Raw genomic sequence first — 20756 nt, 5'->3', positions numbered from 1 at the left:
GTATTACACAATCGGGCGTAATGACATTAAGCTCACAAATTGCAACAGACACACAGGTACCACTAGCACTAAATACACAATAACACTGATTACTGCTCCCTTTCTAATACAGAAGTGAGAGTCACAAAGAAAAGGCACTTACCCTGCTCTCTGCTTTTTGGACTTGTCTGATATGCCATCTCGAGACATTAACTTGTTAAATACAATGATCCCAATAAGCATGTTTACCTGTTATAATCATATACAGAAAAAGGTATTAAGACAGAATAGAAATATACTGTATACCAAAAATTACTGGGGTTATTGCCGATCTGTTGCACTGATTTAAATTTACACTGAAACAATAAATTAGGCCCATTATTGGAGTTAAAGGAGAAGGAAAGCTACGGAGGCATTTTATTGCCAATAGATTAGCTGCAATAGTGCAGGCTAGAATGCTATATTTATTCTGTAGAATGTTTTACCATACCTGAGTAAAAAGCTCTAGAAACTTTCTGTTCTGTTTGTTTAGGATAGGAGCTGCAGTATTAACGTGATGTGACATCACTTCCTGCCCGAGTCTCTCCCTGCTCTGGGCTCAGATTACAGCAGAGAAGGGAGAGGGTGAGGAAGAGGAGCAAACTGAGCATGCTCGTGCCCGGGGCAATGAGGTTTAAGCTGAAGGCAGGAAGTCTGATACAGAAGCCCATGTGTACACAATAGAAGGAAAGAAATGTGGTTTCTTTTGACAGGGGACTCAGAGCAGCACTACTTTGGGGGTTTACTGGTATATTTAGATGGACCTTTCTGATAAGGCTTACTTAGTTGTAACCTTTCCTTCTCCTTTAAGGTCCCCATAGACGCAAAGATTTTTCTTTGGTGAACGACCGATTTTAGTGCAATCCAACCTATCCATAAAATTAGTGGGAATCGAACGATCATGCATCTAATGATTTTTCGTCCAACATCTGTCAGAAAATTATTCAGCCAGGTTAAAAAATTTTCATCGGTCACAGTAAAATCTATCTATGTTTGCAGGGCCAAGCAGGCAGCTACCCTCAGTTTTCCTGGCTTTAACTAGACAAAATCGCTTGAAATGGTCTTTTTATTTGATGGACCAATCGGACATTTAAACGATCGTTTCAAGATAATCTTGGTCTCACGATAACAAAAAGATCTTTTAAAAATCTTTACATCTATGGCCAGCTTTAGGTATATATTTCAGTCTTAATCCACAAAACATTATTGACATATAAAGAAATAGAAATATAAATTTAGTGAAAATGTCCACAGAGACCTTTTTCTCTGTTGGTTGAGCTTTTAATTTTGTCCTTCCCTTAGTGGCCATTGAGATGGATGTAAGAACCATGTCTAATCCCTTCTTATTGTGCATATAATCCCATTACAAGAGGACAGATATCACTGGACATTTTGGCTACCCAAATGGGCCGGAAACTGCACTGCACTATAGTATGGACAACTTCTGAGGTTTTTAAATAGGATGTAATTAGACATAATAAATCTAAGCCAGCAGAGGTATTTTTCTTTACTATTCATTATTTTGCAAGAGACCTTGAGTGTATAGAGTTCTTTTCATAACAGTTTCTGACCTTTACTACCCCCAATTTGATAATTTTTCCCTTGGTGCAAGCTTGATTTGTGCTATAAAATCTCAAGATGTCAAAAAAGAACATTGTTTTAGTAGAAAGCAATAGAATCTATTCCAAAGTCTGATATTCTGTTGCAGAAAGTATTTGTAAATTTCACGGACCATTTATTCGGTATGATCTGCTACTTTTTTCCCCTTATTGAAAAGAGAAATATTGCATTACAGCATAGTTCTCTTGCAGTAAACCTAGTTTTTCAGGGAATACATCTTGCAATGTGACATTTTTCTGAGAATATCGATTTTGATTTTGGCAATAGAACACTAAAAGGAGTAAACGTATTTAGATCTGGGAGTCCCATTTTTGTCAAATTTGGTTTAGTTTTCAGTTTCTATGAATATGAACAGGCATGTCCAAAGTCAGGCCCGATGGCCAATTGCCTCCATCATGAAATTAATAATAATGTGGCCCCCCAGCACAGTGCAATCAGGAATCGCGTAGCCGTAGCAGTAATATTTGGGCACATTAGTGAAATGATCTGCAACTTGGTCTATACTGCTGCCTGTGTGCTGAAGGTGTTAGCAATAGACACATACTGGCACGTAGTGACGTGTCACTTCTTTAGCGCTGAAGGTGCAATAGACGAACTGACGTGCCAGTACAGTGAACTAAAGACGTATGTGAGAGCAGTGTGTCACTACGTGCCGTTACTAGGGTTGCCAACTTTTCTGGAAAAAAATACTGGCCTTCCCTATATATTTATTTTTTTTCCCAATTAATAACATTGGTATTAATTGCTGTCTATTGCTAACACCTTCAGCACACAGGCAGCAGTATAGACCTAGTGGTAGATCATTTCACTAATCATGTGCCCAAATATTACGGCTACGCAATTTCTTTTTTAAATGAGGCGCGGAGAATAAGTCCTAACAGATTCCACTTCTCAACTTCCTAAACGATGTGTACGCATCCATTTCCAGGAGTGAATGATCCTGATCGCAAGCTAACTACATCGGAATGGATGTCAGGCTGAACGGTTGGCCCTCACACATTTTCACCTCACTAAATCTGGCCCTCATTGCAGAAAGTTTGGACACCCCTGAATATGAATATATGAGACTATTTGCGGATTATCATCAGTGGAACTCAAAGAAAACATTAATATATGGCAAATCAAAATAATTTAAGGAGCAGAAGAAACTTGTAGGTTTAGGTCAACTAAACCCATCTATCCAAAATCTAAATAGTTATGCAGTGTCACATCCAAAAAGAGTTAGTGGGAAGAGAGCCTAGAAGTCTAGACTCCCTACAGGTCAGTGGAAGATGGGTGCCTCTTTATTAAGATATTAACCACTCCACATCAACAAAGCAAAGGTGATATGAGGAGCTGTAATTAATAGTAGAACTGTGACATTCATGCATTGGTGCCATAAAAAAGCCTAAAAAGCATAAAAAGCCACTGATCATATATTATATGTTCTGCTTGCTGCAGATAGACACACTGAGCAGAGGAGGCATTGCTATGCAATGTATATGCTATTTATTAATCTAAACAAGTTCAATATTTTTACAGAAGTGTTTGACCCATGTCACAGGACATACCAGAACAATAACTGCAGCAGGTCCCACAAAGGCGTAGAGTAACCCTCCCTCAAGAGACAGCCAGCAGCTGGAGGAGCAGAAAGAAGTGCCACAGCGCACGGAAAGCAAGGAAAAAAAACAGCAAACAGTCACATCAGCGAGGAGATCATTTACAGATTATTGACCAAAACCTTGAGGAAGCAACTAGATGGAAATTTGGAAGCAAAATGTTAGTAAATATAAAGTGCAGGAGACTGGGATCAAAGCCTTTAAAAATAAAATTATAGAGAGAAACCTCAACAAATAAAGGAATCTGGAAGTTCAAGTGCATATTGGGCAGATGGCAAATACTGTATCTGGAAGAATATAAAAAAAACTCCATCTCTGATGCCAAAATATGTGATCACACTACCTCTTTAATGCAAAAAGGCTACAGGGGGTCATTCACTCTTTGATACAGAAGTCACAATTCCACATGTAAATTAGAATAAAAACTAAATCTAATCTAAATTTAAGTTCTTCATGAAGAAGGCAATGCAGATATGGGCATGATAATACTTTTTTACTCTTTGTCTTAAAGCTGTGGCCTTGCCTCTATTGTTTTTATTGAAATCATTACACCTTTTATATATATAGCCATGTTTTTATTTTCAGGTATACACTTATGTACTGTATGCTATGAGTGTGTTTATTTAAAAGGGTGGGATCTATTATACAGAACATCTGAGACCTTGGATTTTACAGATAATGTAGAGAAAAATTCCTTAAGGCCACTAAATCATTCAACCCAATAGGATAGTTTTGTCATGAAAATTAATTTATGCTACCTATCATGCAGGAGGTACAGTGCTGTCGTATTATTTAAAAAAATACAAAAGAATATTTGGTTATTTAAACAGAACACTAAGGGAAATACAATTGCTGTATTTGGGAATAACTGCTTTCCAGATAATATATTCCATGCTTTTAAATATGCTTTACTGTCAACATAATAGGACATAGTTGAAAGGTAACTCTCAGAAAAGAAGTATATGTGCATACTATAAAACAATAAAATTATCTATGATATTATTGCTGTATTTTGAAAAGCACTACAACCGTTTCTATACTAGATGGGCAATAACAGGCAGACACCACACCCATATCTGATGAACTAATTTAAAAAACATAGGCATTTATATGAAGTTGCTCTCCCTTTTGCTGCTATGACAGATTTCTGTTGAGGCTTGCCACTAGATTTTGGAACATGGTTGTGCGCATTTGCTCTCATTCATACCAGTTAATGACGAGGACAAGCTAGCGGTAGGTGCTTAAATTCACCCCAAAGGTGGTTATGGGTTATGTATTGGCTCTATACAAGACTATCAATTTATTCCATGGCGGACCGCACTTTGTGCAAAGGAGAATTGTCGATGATTAAAAAGGTTTTTCTAAACTGTTGCTGGAAGAACAAAATTTTCTAGAATGTCATTGTAAGCTATAGAATTAAGATTTCCCTTGTATAAGGGGCTATCCCAAACCATGAAAAACAAACCAAGAACTTTATTCCTTCACCACTAATCTTTACAGTTGGCACTATGCATGCAGACAGGTAGCATTTTTCTGGCATCTGCTGAACCCAGTTTTGCCTGTCAGACGGCCAGATGCTGAAATGTGATTCATTACTCCAGAGAACTCATTTCCACCATTCCAGAGTCCAATGCCAGAAGGCTTTATGCCACTCCAGCTGACACTTTGCATTGTGCATGGTGATCTCTGTCTTGTGTGTAACAGCTTGTCCATAGAAACCCACTTCATGAAGTTTACATGCACTCATTCTGACATTGATTCCATATGTAATCTGGAGTGAGTGTTTCAACTGTTCTGCAAACTTGTGTGGCCTACTGCTTTGTGGTTGCACTGCTGCTCCTAGATGCTTCCATAAGAACAAATCTAACAGGGATGTATTTTCTATACAGGCACTTGCCTGTGCCTAAGGCAACCTTAGGCTCCTCAGCTTGTAACTGAATACCTACTGCAAAATCCGGCAGCAGAGAGGAGGTGAAGGGGGTAACCCTGACATATGTGCGCAACAGTCAAGGCCCATGTACCATTTGGAGAGAGGGTCGCAAGGAAAGGAATGTCTAGGACAGCATTTATAAGTCCAAATCTATTGCCCAGCGCAGAGGCAGACATCTGATAAACTAATTTACTAAAAAGGTGGCAAGCAAACTTGGTACATTTGTGAAAGTATTTATTGAACCTGTAATTAATGGGTATGGCATGAAATAACCAAACAAATTCATTAGAAGGAGTGCTCACATGCTTATGTAGTGTATGTTCAGTAACACCAAGACAGCTGTATATAAAAAGAAAATAAATGTTCATTGTTGCAGCCTGGATCACAGACGTTATATAAATGTGTATATAGATATATTTTTTTTTCACTCTCTCTACAACTGAAAACAACTGTTTACCTTTAGACAAACCAGTCATGTGAAGAAACAATGTTGATTGCATACCACGGTGCAAAGTTGCCCTCAGAATGTTTTCACTTCTCATTATATAAATTGAGGAGTTGTATTCACCATGTGAGGGTCAAATGTGAAGAAATACTGCAGGTCGCCAATATTTTAATAAATACAATTACTTTCGATCAAAGTCTCCTGACATCTTTTTGTGTTCAAGCCAGAAGGGCCTAACAGTCTGATCACATTGGGACTGGACATGATCTGTTCAGCCAGTGATTACATCCTGGACATATGTTTATTTGAGAAGCCAGCTACCATAAGGGACGTTTATAGAAAATAAGAAGAGAAAGCTCTTTACAATAAATATAAAAATTAAAATACAAATAATGCTGCTATGCATTTCACAATGTGTAGCAGCATTATGCAAATTGTTTTTGTGATGCTATATTAAACAGACTTCTTTTTATTATAGCTGAAATATGCTTTTCTGTAATAATAAGAAAAAAAAACATATTTTTACACTACATTCAAAGAAAATGTGGCTGCGAGGCATTGTATAATGGCTAATAATTCCAAAATGCTAATGCTATGTGCTTCTAAATTCCTTCACTCAGCCTCTGTATTCTGCCTTTTTCCTTTCATTCTGTTGCTTGCACAAGTGGGTACTAACATCATATATAATGACCTGTATGGTGTTGCTGAAAAAAAAAATTATGCCAATACCTGTAGTTCTAGCGTAGTCTAGACACACAGGATAGGATCAAATGTTTTTCGGGACAACAATATGCCCTTCCTCCACTTGTGAAACGTTTTATCCTATCCTGTGTGTCTAGAGCACTTCAATAAACCTGGGAACATCCCACTTTTGAACTACAGGTATTGGCATCATTTCTTTTTCAGCATACGGATAACTTACAGGGGAAAACGCCAGCACCAATACTTTTATCCCCAATTATCTACTTTTTTGGTAAAGACTGTATGGTGTTGCTACACAATGCAGTGTTAAAGATGCCCATTGAGCTGGAACATGGTGTTTATGCATTCACTACAGTTCCCAAGTTAAATGTGTAAATTGTTAGCTGCATGACAAAAAACAGCCAGGGGTGTTTTACAAATTGGTTGCCCCTTTGCTAAGAGAAAAGCTGACATTTTTAAACTAAGCACGCACAGTCCATTCCAGAAAGACATATTGCATATTTCTATATGCTCAAGCACACAGTGCTGCATCTAAACTTGGGCACATTAAGCCATATGGCTCTGCACTCATGGGAAGGGAGATGAACACAAATCTGCATTTGTCTCTGTCCCTATTGGTTGAAAGCCATATGGCTCAATTTGTAGAAGCCGTGCTGTACGGTTGAGCCACAACAAAGCTGCACCAATAACTGCCATGTGCGCATTATTTTAATAGTGCAAATGCAAATCCATTCATCATACTTAATATGTTATGTACAGTTTGTGGGGAAACTTCCTGAACTCTAGAAAGGGAGGATTTTATGCTGAGTTTGAGGCTATCTTGTTTGCTAAAATGCAGTTTACATTCCAACAGTGTAAAGTAGCACTTTGTCATGTCAGCGATTGTTACCGAAAAATTAATTCATATTTTGCGACCTGTATTTAATTTAACATGACCTGAACTCCATGTCAGCCGTGAGAAAATAAACGTATTCCAAATGGTAGAGGGCAGTAACCCTTTTCTATGGGGGTACTAATGTCTCTGTAATGATGCAGGTTGTGGTATGTGCATAAATGGCTTGAAATGCTTCTCATGCACGCCTGTAGAATATTGCTTCAGTAAGTCTAATGTATGAAAGGGAATGCTGGATCACCTTTACTGCATTTCAAATTGGTGTCACTTTTGCAGTATGGACTAATAAAGGGATCTGACTTTTAAATGAAGCTGTGGAGAATATATTCTAGAGAGAATGTTCCAGTGAGAATATTTACAGTTGCAAGAATTTGAAAAGTAGAACGTGCCATCAGATAACATTTGTTCTTTAAGGGGGTATAGTATTGCTCATCAAAACAGCAAATTGATTTAAAATATGTCTATTTCAGCATCGCAGTAGTGAAATCTGCCACAATTACCTTAAAATATCTTTTTTTAGTACAACTGGTACAACCTTTTGTGCCCTGGGCAGACTCGTAGAAACTAAATAAGATGTTTTGCCCATTTGAACTGGACTTTTAAAACAAGGGACCTGGAAACACTAGGAATATGGGGTTCTAGTATAAACTAAAAGTAAACTTGAAAGTGAACCACCCATTTAATCTATCAGAGAATGGAGAGCTCTGCTGGAGATGTGCAATTTTCAAATGGTGTTTATATTTTACTCCAGCCTATAGAAGGACTGAAACATTCCCAGCTCTCTCCTTATTGCTATATGAAATTGCAAATTCTCCTGGGTTTGGGTGGTTTAGGGGAAGTTTTGGTAAGGCAACTGATTTTTATATAACATTTGTATTAGTGTTTAATTTTTCCTCATCTATCAATTTTTGTAGTAGAAAAGTAGAAAGTAGTAAAGAAGAAAGGTTGTGGCTCTTATTATTAGTAATACGGACATGCTACTATCAATTTTAGGAATATGTTAGTAATGTTTAAAATTGCAGCTGTGGGGCCATACTTTACTTCATGCAGAAGGAACAAGATGTATAAATAATGCAATAACAGGAAAAGGGTACATAGACTGATCATTACAGATAAGAGGCATACCAAAGGATCATTAGCTAGTAATGTGTGCATTCTGTATGCCTGCTAATCTATCTGATGAATCAGGTTTTTGGCATCCCATATGGTACAATGAATCATAGCAGGGAGATGAGTAAGATAATATTTTAATACCGGTATATCTTGAATCTTACTATAAAAGCACTGGTGTATATTGTATTCTATAAAAGCCAAATTCCCTATACCTATTCCCTGTACCTATTGCTTTGAGTACAAACAAGAGCTAAGAGCTTTGGTCACTAGACTGGGCAGTGTTACCAAAAATCACAAAAAATTGGAACAATAACTACTGATATCTACAGTCATATGTATCGGGAAAAAATGGCTAGAATATCATGGTCAGGATCTGAAGAATCAACTTACTAATGAGGTGTTCCATATCCCTTTGTTCTTGTAAATCCAACAGAGACTGCAACAACCAGGGCTGGTAATCCTAAAGGTAGAAGAAAAATATATATATTTCATTTTTTTTCTACCACTTCCTTTTGATGTTAGCATTTCATAAGTTAGACTAGCCTATATCACTATAGCATGAGCCTAGAGGGTGATGGCTTCATCAAGTTATAAGTTATGAATAAGTGTCACAGCATAAAAGAGCTTAACATTTTATTTCTGCCTCTCATTTCAGTTTTGGTCCTCACTAGTGATGGGCAAAATGTTTCACCATCTTTTGCCACAAAAAACAAAATGACTTCCATGCATTTAGTATATTTTCTAATCACTGTGAAACCGGACACATTCGCCCATCACCAGGACTTCTCACAGTTACATCATGAAGCTTCTAATGATTTTTTCTTTCACCTTATTCCTCTTACTTCCCATACCAAAACTTCTCACAAAGGGTGCATTTGTATGATGGAAGGCGATCAGTAGCAAAAGAAAAATAAAATGTGATTTTGTTCATACCCCATCCCAAACACAGGAAGCGCTTCCGGACCAGCCGTGTTCTCATTTGTCCAATAACTGCCAAGTAGGACTGCCAGGCTTCTGTCAGCACCCAGCAGAAGGAGGAGAGGAAGAAAAAGTGCAGGAAGGCGGCAATGAGAGCACAGACAGCCTGCAGAGAAACAAAATGTAGAATCATGCACAGCTGTGTTAGGGGATTCATTTCTGGGGCTTCGCCAGCCACCTACTATCCTAGCTTGCACTATTTTACCAACTCTTCCCAATTCACAGATGTCTGTTCCAGATGGGGTTAATACTTGCAAGTGGTAGGTGCCTCACCAACAACCAGGCGAACAAAACAAATTACAATAATTAATGTCCACTGTGCATATTAAGGAAAAATGATTATTAAGAAATGACATAAGGTATTTACCTCCTAGCATTCACGCCGTGAGGTGTTTGCTACTGCTGTGAGTGTGCCGGCTTATTAAATAAACACTATTTTTCAGTTTTGTGCTGTATGGAAAAAAATCCAAACTGCTGTAAATATATGTTTCCCACAACTGCTGTGCCAGGTCATGATTATTCTTCAGTGCAAGCTACAAGCATATGCACAACACACAACAGGGAGAAGCTTTATTTGTTTTAATGTTTTATAACACAGGTTCTGACATTTGTATATTACAGATATGGGATCCGTTATCCAGAAAGCTCAGAATTAGACTCCATTTTCATGTGCAGTAGAGCGAAAAGCCAAACTTTAACTTAAGCCGGCTATTTCACTCTGCTGAGCATGCGTCTGGAAAATTTGAAGTGGATCTCTCCATGGTGCTCCCTGGAATATCCCTGGGCCAGTGCAGTTTTCTCCTGATAGGTGCACCATCCCAGAGTGTCAGGTAAGTAGATACAATAACTTGGGGTGCCTAACATTTGGTACCCCCAAGTAAAAATGCATTTTCTTCTCCTTTAAGGTATGAAAATCCAAACTATGGAAAGACTGCAGAGCATTATGGATAATAACTCTCATACCTGTATTTCTCTAAACTCCTATGTCAGAATGGAAGGTGAATAAAAAAAAGAATTTTAGGCTGAAAAAATGGCAGCTACAGGGATATCATTACTTAGATGGGAGACTTGAACAAATACTACTTTAGTTTCGCCAACGGCTGCCTGCTTGCGCACTCAGTCTGGCCATTCTCCAGAGCTGGCTTGTAGCATTACCCAAGTGACGAACAAGTGGAATTTAGCCTGCTGTGTTCCCCAGCAAATGTCTCAGCTGCCACTTTCTTTTCTGGCTGCAGCCATATGGGGATCCTTTATGGAGGATTTCTGCAGGCATTAAACACTATGAGAATCTTCAGTCCTTAAAACACTACGAGAAAATCTAGATTTCCTCAGGACATGTGGCACAGCCTTACAGTAAATGCTATATGAGTAATTACAGTAAACAAATTAAAGAATGGCAAAAATAGAGACATGGTTGTCCTGAGCTTAAAAAATATGTGAACTCTTTGAAAAGACACAGGTTAGATATTATTTGCTGGCAGATTCTGTTTCTGTGAATAGCAGGAACTTGAGAGAGTGGAAAATGATAAGAACTTTGGAGGAGGGAAGGCAGCTCCGAGTGGAAAAGGGAAACAGATACAATGCAGAGAAATAAATTCTGTACAAATTACAGCTAGAAATGGAAAATGCAGCTGGAAAGAGAAAAGAGGAAAGCTTAGAGAAAGCTTAGAGAAATGGAAAAAAGAACTATGATCTTTTGAGTGGGCAATCATTTAATCTGCACCCACACACCTATGTTACATTTCCTGTGGGGGACTACATAGTAAAGAGTGACACAGTAACAATATCCCACCAGAACCCACTCAATGGAGCAATAAATGAACATATATTTAGTAGAGCCAACTTCTACTGGCCAAAATGTGAAGCCAGCCTAGTTAATCTGAGATCTCACCTTCTATTGACAGGTTGATGCTAAAATCAACTGAGAATGATATATGCGAGCAAGCACACCAGGAGTTGTAATTGTTAGGTGATATGAGTGTCACATAGTAGCAGGAACAAGGCTGGAAATATTAATATTAATGTGGAACTATAATGGGTTAATTTGGAAGGAAAAAAAGACATCGGTCCATCAAGTTCAACTCCATTAAATGAATCCCACTGCACAGATATAAACACACTTGCACAGACCCCTCCAAACACTCACATAAAATATATATACCAATATCAATACTAATTGTTGATCAGAACAGCCATTGATATTATGTCTATCCAACAAATCACCCAAGCCCCTCTTAAAGGCATTAATAGAATCTGCCATCACAACATCACCCAACAAGTATCATGACAATCAAAATGTAATATAATCCTCTTCCTTTGGAAAGAAGAAACTTTCTAAAAAGAATCAAACCTGACAATTAATAAACCAACCAAAATCCATAAGAAATCAGCATTGTACCTCCATACAACTCCTGAAAATTCATCCTAGAGAAATCTGTACACACAGTTTCATTTAAGCCGTTAAGACAGCAAGAATAATGGATCCTAAAAATAAGTAGATTGGGGCATAGAGGCCTGCATTGAACTGATGTCACCTTTATGTTGTTCTTGGCAATTACATTCTCTCTCAAATTACATTTCCAGGTAACATACCACCAATATCAGAGGAGGCAGATAAAACAAAGTATTAAGCTGCTATAAATACAGGATTATTAATCATAATAGATATATGGGCAGAGTGCTTCTGTTCAGCATGTGTATGAGCACTACTTTATACCCCAGAGAATTTCATTATTAAAGGTAGCAGCTGTAATTTAAAGCATTGCCCTGAATGTAAATAACAGGGTAACACAATGAAAGGCTTCCTGTGACATACTTACATTATAGATTCTAGGCAATGATTAGTGTGCCAGTAGTTGAGGTACAGTAATATAAAACAGGGCTAAGAATATGAATAAACAGATGCACCATTATGTACACTTGACGAAGTAGACAGCGGTGAGACACAGTAATGTTGTAGTTGCCCAGGGAGAATATAGAATAACAAGTCTGATTAACTCTATACATATCTTTGTGTTGTACCTGTAGGAATGGAAAGCATGCCTCTATACATTGATGCCAAAGTCATTAATGAGGCCGAAGAGCAACTTTGAATACCAACAGATTATGTTCTACTGAGCAGTCATAAGAGTATCTCCAGAACAAGGTGATAAATGTGTAGGCAGTACAAGGAAGCTGTCAAATGTCAGTAATCAAATTGAAGGCAGTGTTCCTTTTAGAATGAGTTCTAGGTCTGAACAATATGAACCCAGTGTGCTGCAAATGTCAAATATAGAGGTCATACTAGGTAAATCACTTAGATGATTTCAATCATATGTCAAGTGCTGGGGAGGGGGGCGCTGCTGGTGCCATTAGTATGAGAAGTATCAGTATGTAGTAGGCAAAAGTGTATTGAAGTTTAGTAGAATAACAACATAATCTGAGTGCTGTATGTGTCAATAACAGTTACAAGTCAAATCCATGCATCTTTTTTCAATGTCTTGAATAAGGGTTGATTTTTATATAAAAGTAATGTTTAATTTTTATATAATTCATTGCTATGGAAAGCAGTATTGGAGTAGACGGAAATGCATCTGGGGGATCTCTATATGATGCATATTCAAATACATCAAATTATAATGTATATAAAAAAGAATGTACTTGATAACAAGACCACATTTTGTTTAGTAGGAACCACAATAAACCTGCTCTAGCACTGAACCCAGCCAGCCACCTGTAGAGCACAAACACATGGGCTGCTTGATGGCTTAAACTTTAAAATTACAGCAGCAAAGAATGTCATTTAACTTGAGCCTCAGTCTATATATATATCTAGTAGCTGGCAAAATGTATCTCTTTTACATGATTGCCAACCTTATCCTTGCCATTGCCTTACCCATTATGTTGAAAACTCTGGTTATTAATGCAGAATGTAGCTTTTTGATGTACAGATGCTGCTGTAAAAAGCTTATATTAAATTGTGAATGCTATACTTCCTAATGGTGTCGCTTTACAGCAAAAGTAAATGACCTGTATATGTTTTTAAAACGTCACAAAATCACCCTGCTAAGAATTTAGCTTGTTCAGTTTCATGTCCCACTCACCTTGCTGAGAGCTTGGGACTGCCCCACAAGAATAAGGATGTTGGAAGCAAGGATGGACAGGCAGAAGTTAAGGAGGATGATGGAGCGCTCAGATCGAATGAACCTAAAGAAGGATTCCAACAGAAAGTATTTGGTACACAAGGGAGTAACATCAAAGACAGCATACCAATCAGTTGCTAGGGGGTTAGAAGAATTGAGGGTCCAGTGGGGCTCATAACTGATGTGCAACTTAATATATTTATGCTGATTTCAATATAGGGGTTGCTCCTAAAAGATTTTTGTACAGTAACTTATAATTATTCTACTGGTAATAAGCATTTTCTAATTTCAAGCACAAAGTATGTTATTAATGTAAGATAGACTGATCAGCTAAAACTAACACTTACCTCCAAAATGCAGCATATACAGCAAGAAGGATGAGCAAAGCCATGCAGGATATGGCACAGCCGATCATCAGCGGAACTGAAGGGGATCCGGGGACATCCATCACCTGGTTAAGCAAATGATGAGGCCACTGAGAGATACCACACAGCAAAGTGCAAATGCACTGATATGTATCACACAGAAAACAACATTAAACAAACAACTTTTTCGGTTATGGGTATTTTGGGCCGAGTCCTATAACAAGGCCTGGAGTTTCAGGGCAGTCAGTGGCGTGCTCTTACGCTGAGGACGTTTTGGAGGGCACTGATGTTAACCTACACACTATTAATATTTGCCTGGAGTCCATAGGTGCTACTTTTACTATTTCATTTTATCTAACCTGCAAAGTTTATGAATTAGCTCATCGTAAGCAATCCTTAAGCAGTAGATAGTATAAAATAGCAAAACCACCAGCACCTGTGGGCTTCCAGCAAACATAAACAGGTTTAGTATTGTTAAAGCTACACCCTCCAAGCATCTTGCCATACAGGTACTCAGGTACTGCCAGCATTTGGAGGATTATTTTAATAAGAAATAAAGAAAGTCACTAGAAAAAAAAAGAGAAAATAGATGAATGCGATGATGGGAAATCTCAACAGAATGAAACTGAAATAAAGAAAGAAAAAAAAGTAAAGGAAGCGTTCTGTAAGCAGAACTGAGAAGGGTATGGGTAAAATGTAGGAGAGAAGTGGCGAAAGAGCAGAACAGAGAGGTGGTTGGTTGAGAGAAGTGGAGAGCAAAAGTGAAAAGAAATATAGTAAAATATGGAGTGACAGAGAAGTGAAATATTCAAGACACCAGAGTATAAAAAGGTAATGGAGAGCTCAAGTGAGAGAAAAGAAAAATACAGAAGAGATGAACACTTTAGAAATTGAAGGAATATACAAAAATGTTTGAAAAGGGTGAGAGGAGTATAGCAGAAGGGAAATGAAAAGGCGGCCAATAAGCAGTAAGCATGGAAGAAAGGGAGTAGAAAAGGTTGGAGTTGCAGAAGAGAAGAGAAGTGGAGATACAGAAAGAGGGAGAACATTAAACAATGAAAAGATGAGAACATACCAACATGAATGTCAAGATGACAGGAGTGAAGAAAAAAAGGATAGATAAGCAAACAAGAAGAGGAAAAACTGGGGAAAAACAGTTTTATATTCTTGAGTAAAATTAAGTTTATAACTGCCCCCACCATCACAAGTCTGCACTTTAAAATAATGACTTGGATTCAGTTTCATGAGAAAAACTTATGACATGGTTTATGTCATCTGAAGACTCAGTGATGGTGTGTGAGGAACACCTGAGGTGGACACTAATGTCCCTAGTTTCTATGAATTTGAAGCATCAGGATACTCAGGTGTTAATTGTAACTATGAACATCATGTAACATGGTCACTGATATGGCTAACACAAAAAAACCCTTAATCAAAGCATCCCCACGTAGAAAATAGTAAAGGATAAGACTACAGATATTTATGCATGTATGTATTTTCATCAAACTGATTTCGGACCAACAGAATTTTGAGACACACCATGTACATTCCACCAAACGTCTGTTGGGAGATAATGCATATCTTATTTCTGATCTGGTCCCCCATTTTCCATTTTATACTGTATGTGAGGATAGCATCACAAACCATAGATGAGGCACATTAACTTTTCATTTTCATAATAATAGAAGCAACAGTGGGTCACATCATACTACCAATCTGCTCTGATTAACTGAGCTTCATCACGCACTTAAGGCATGCATTCAACTGCGCCAAAAGTTAGTGGATTTGATTTTCGTATAATCTCAACAAGTCTTTGAATGGGAGTGAAAAAAATGTGAGATATTTCTGTGCTCCAATATGGCAACAAGGATTGTTTGTGCTATTAGATAAATATGTCTTCATCATTAAGTGTTTTTCAATTAAAAATTGTTGCACGTTGCTTTGAGAAATGTCACCCTATGTGTTAAAAAGAAAATATGATTGACATGTGTTACGTAAGTATTATGCATTAGTAAAAATGTTGCAAAACATGAAGGAGATTGTTGTAAATTGCAGGAGAACAAGAGCCATATCAGTATGAGATGTTGTACAGCAAGGTGTCAGGTCAGTGTGAGGCATTATATAGAAATCTGACAGATTAGTATGGAGTTGTCAAGGAAGAATCCAGCTCTACCCACAACCATCATCAGAAAAGTTAATAGTGTGACAGGTGCTAAATTGCCACAAACGGTCAATGACAAATGGGCCTTATATGTGAAATATGTCACACAGAAAAATGTGCAATCTGTAACATACTGCCTGGATCCAAATGCAGTCTTCAATTCCTCGGCTTTATACAAGCAGACAATCAGGTTCCTGGTTCCAGGCTACTGTATGTAATCCTGACATTTTCAGGAAGACATCATCTGTTTCAGATGTTACTAATCCCCCAACACAGGTGCTCAGATTTTCCCCATCAGTTTCCCTATATACGCGCTAGATCAAAGCCAATTTATCGCCTGTTGTAGGTCACACATAGCTTGTTCCTAGCTTGCTCCGATTCTGGAAAACTTTTTGTAAACTTTATTGTAGTTTATTAAGCTCATGCAGAGTGGGGCCACTACTATCAACAGAGGAATGATTCCACACACTTCCCCGAGGTTTCTGCCTGTATTGTGGGGCTACAGTCCACATGTTTCAGTTCAGGTTTTTAGTGATTCAGTGAAACTGATCGTTAGTCTGCCTGCATGAAATGCTCTTTATACTTTGCTGCGAGGGCCTACTTGAATGCTTTGTATTCACAGACGTGTGTTATAAAAAATGCAACTGAACCCTTTCACTTGATCACTGCTATAGTTCTCAAGTGAATGATAACAGAAGCCCCAACTTGAATTGCAGATCACGCATTAAGATCTTGGCTCTAAATCTCCTGATAAATCTTTTATCCATGAAATGATCAACACTTCTGTATTTGCAGATACTTATGATCCAAATAATTCTGGTGCCCTGATATAAATAAGATTGCTAATGCCAAAAGGGGCAGCCCCCTATTACATCTGTTGGTGCCTACCATAAAAGTGCCACTGACAGACATCATAGGGCTGCTCTTAATTACCAAGGTTGTCTGTCTACTAAGAATATTTGACTTCAGGTGCCCTCTGTCAAGCAAGGACCTACATTTATTACGTATAGGTGTTACTCAGTTAAAGCAATGCTATGCTACAAGCTTGGGGGTTCAGTGACAGCCTGCCTGGATTTGAAACAGGAACCCACAGCTTTCTATTGAGTCTGTAGTACCTCTGGTTTATGTAAGCAGGCATTCTGGTTCAGTACTTTGTAATCCTTGAATTTTAGGTAAGAATGCTGTGCTTCAGCTGTTATTAATTTGCTCACAGGGCTATTTTACTAACAGCTTCCAAATCCTTAGCTTGTAGCTCACTTACTACATGTTTAGGTCAAGCTTGCTCCTTGGTGCTCAGATTCCTGTTTCTGAATCCTACTGCTATACTCTGGTTCCCACTCATTCCCAGTACTGTTATTTGCATTGATTCTGGTGTTTTGAAGCCACCTTCCTGCTTGCATCATAATCTTTGGTTGGTTTTGACCCTGTCCATCTGACTATCATTTATTTAAGTTGTAGCTTGTTTACCCGAGTGGGTCTTTAGATACTCGTGTTGTCAGACCTGTTGGCACCCAAGTAGTTGAGAATCAGGCCCAACACCAATGGTGGCTGTTATAGGCAAAATAGTACACCTACACCAAAATCCAGTTTCTTCTAAAGCTTTTGGATTTTCTGTATGTGACACTATCATTGTTAGATATCATATAGAAGTGTTGCTATGGCAGTGACAGATCAGCATGGTCTTCCACATGCTGGTTTCACAGAACATTGCATGGTGCTTTGTACACACGTCATTGATGTACACATGATTGCTAGCCAGCTTCCCCCACACAGCTAATGCTTCTGTTATGTGAAACACTTAAGGGCCCACTGCACATTACATAGCAATTTGTGCACTAAATGTCAATGTACTGACATACTGAATAAGTGCAGTTCTGCCCACAGTGTGACACATGCTGCCAACGCGACCCTCCCTCTCCGATGCCCAACTTCCTACGCTACGGAAAGCTGGTTATTACATATTGATCCAAACTGTTAAATCCACTGAAAATACCACTTTTGTGACACAGAAGAAAGCAGAATCATTTGGAATGTTCCATATCTTGAATACTGTACTACTAATCCAGCCTACCCAATCCAGTATACAATGTAAAAGAAACAAGAAAAAAAAAACAAAAAACAGCAGGATTTCCTTTTTATTAAATATATTAGGGCCCTGCACCAAGAATAACATCTTTCCAATCATAATCAAATTGGGGTAGGCAAAAGTAAACAAGAAGGGCATATGAAGTCTAAAACTAGAGGTGATATGAAGGGAATAAACCAAATTGGGAACAACCAGTTTGATAATATATCATGTAACACGCTCATCATTGGGTGCATATAGGTCACGCTCCAAACTGCCAACTTTTGAACTGGGCCCCGAAATAAATACTATTAATCCAATTCAATCCATTTAATGAATGCTGTTTTTATGCTGCATTTCATGCAAATCTTCCTCTAGCTTCTGCAAAATTCAGAGCATTTCTCAATATCCTCAGATAACAACTGTCTGAGGTTAATGGGAGTTATAGTTTTCAAAAGTTGGTGGGCCACAAACCAGACACCTCTACTTAGGTGTCTGGTCTGTGGCCCACCTACAACGCCAGTAGAACATAATTTTTTTGTTTTAGCGGTTGTTATTAGCTTTATTCCAGGCAGACAGAACACAGCCATCAAGAACATAGGCAGTTCCATAGGCAACACAGATCAGCATGCCCTACATGTACAAAGGATAGAAAGTAAAATCCAACCAGGCTCAGTTATCCTGATCGCACACTGTCATTTGCCAGCTTCCAGTCCAAGACTTATCCTAGTGGCATCAGAATGGCACAAACATACGACTACAATTAAATATATACTTTTTGTACTTTTTGCTCAGATAATGCCCAAGACAGATTTAGATTACAAAAAAGGCAAAATTCACTTTTGCTACTTACTGTATTTCCCTCAGTCTCTGTTCTCACCAGCTCTACTGCTTTGCAACGTCAACTCTGCAGCATCCTCAGCAATATGACTGTGAACATACATTAACTAAAACACTTCCAGTTCTTGCAAAGTCACCTTCACTTTTGGCTTTTGCTTGTTATGTCTTACTACTCACCATCTCCTTGGGCAGCTGAGCCAAAATAGCAAAGGTGGATAGCTGGTCGCAAAGGCATTTGGTGTGGGATGGCTGCGTTGGTAAAGTTTGACAGCCCTCTGTGTCCCAGCTCCCAGTGGATGCATCGCTATAGGACAAAAAAAGCAGAGAAGCACTGTAGTCAGCAGTCAGGAAGAAAGCTCACAAACTCCCCAAGCAGGACTCATAAGCTAAGCTACCCAGCAAGACGGTGCAAATTGCCAGCCTGCAGCTCTGTGCTGGTGAATCTAATGCGTGTATGTGTCTCTTTGCATGTGTGGTAGAAACCCACGGAGAGAAGTGAGGCAGAGGGAAGATCAGTGTGGGGGAGATGGAAAATGACAAAATGAGGGGGAGAAACAATAGTGAGCAAGATGAGGGAGGGTACAGTGGGAAAGGCAGAGAGGGGGTGTCGAAGGAAATTAGAAAGGTTGATAAAACAAGGGAGAAGGTGTCAGGAGAAATGAACATGCAAAACATACTAAGGGCTGAACATAAATGTGAGAAAGGAATAAATGGAGGGGATACTAACAAGCAAGGAAAAAACTTGACCCAAAAGAAATGTGGTTAAGGGTAGCAGAAAGAGCTGTAAGCTGGGACAGGATGTTGTGTTCCACTAATTATTCTTATAAAGGAATTATGAAAGATATAGACAGATGAAATGATTACATAAGCTTTTACATGCTTTCAGGGGAATGTAATTAAAGTCGCAAAGAGCAAAACAATTCGCACCAATAAGACTAAAAATCCACATCTCGCAATGTAATATTGTTCCTTAAACTGTTATTGCATTGCGAATTTTAATTGCGCATTGCGAATTTTAATTGCGCACTCATAAGAAGTGCTTGAAGGTGTCGTAATCTTTTGGAGCAAACATAACGACTTTTTCAGTAAGAAGTTTTATTACATTGACTGCGCATTGGCGCAAACTATAAAATTCGCAAACGGTCTTTCACTGTCGGAAGTGGTCGCTAAACAGTTTCCGGGCTCGCAAAAGCTATATTAAATTCGCACAAAGCAAAATTTGTTCGCGCAGAGGCATAACTTTTCGCATTGCGAATAGTTTTTCCGTTAGCGATTTTTATTACATTCCCCCGTTAGTGTTTAAAGATTTTATTATGCTTTACTATAGCATTGGCACGGCTGTTATCCAGCACTTATCTCCTCTCACAGAGGCATCTGTAAGCCATTTGGGGTGACTGAGAAAACAGTCTTGAATAGTGATTTAAATGATACCAGTATAATGATATTTTCAGCATTTTCAGCACTATAATTTCTTTATGGCTCCTGTTGGCCCAATGTAAGGTTTGCCGTTTCCTTATTTGTACAATTTCCCATAGCCCCTATCACCAGGATGCTCACAGCAGCAGCTGCACTGGGGAGGAGGAGGAGGAAGAGAGAAAGCACGAGCTGAATATACATCACTAGAAATTGGACCAGTCATATGCGAGTTACTCTGGCAACTGCAGCACAGAGATGAATGTTATTATTGGAATGGGAGGGACAGAGGCTCGGAAAGATTTAAGGACACAGACATGCTAAACGGTTAATTCACTGTACTGGTTTGCAGATAACATATGAGCAACTGTGTTTTATGTCCTTTAGTTATGAGTTATGTGAGAGCTCATGCAACATAAATATGCTCTTGAGAAAAGCACCACAGGTTCATTGTCAGAATGGGTACCTGGGGCACACGGAACCTGCAGAAGACAG

The 20756-nt window shown here is 38.5% G+C and overlaps 1 protein-coding gene across 4 annotated transcripts in view; it reads right to left on the bottom strand.

Annotated features, from left to right (window-relative positions):
* Positions 1-20756, bottom strand: part of adgrb2.L (adhesion G protein-coupled receptor B2 L homeolog) — a 251817-nt gene that overhangs the window by 12669 nt on the left and 218392 nt on the right. For all 4 annotated transcript variants that reach the window (XM_041582163.1, XM_018246749.2, XM_041582165.1 and 1 more), the window contains 7 exons: positions 19026-19152; positions 13765-13868; positions 13379-13481; positions 9252-9402; positions 8709-8778; positions 3189-3255; positions 143-228 (listed from right to left, as the gene is read on the bottom strand). In XM_041582163.1, the coding sequence (XP_041438097.1) occupies positions 143-228; positions 3189-3255; positions 8709-8778; positions 9252-9402; positions 13379-13481; positions 13765-13868; positions 19026-19152 (708 nt within the window). The remainder of the gene's footprint in view (positions 1-142; positions 229-3188; positions 3256-8708; positions 8779-9251; positions 9403-13378; positions 13482-13764; positions 13869-19025; positions 19153-20756) is intronic.

The sequence above is a fragment of the Xenopus laevis genome, chromosome 2L (genome assembly GCF_017654675.1).
Source record: "Xenopus laevis strain J_2021 chromosome 2L, Xenopus_laevis_v10.1, whole genome shotgun sequence".
NCBI classification, from domain to species: Eukaryota; Metazoa; Chordata; class Amphibia; order Anura; family Pipidae; genus Xenopus; species Xenopus laevis.
This window is presented reverse-complemented; position numbering and strand designations above follow the sequence as displayed.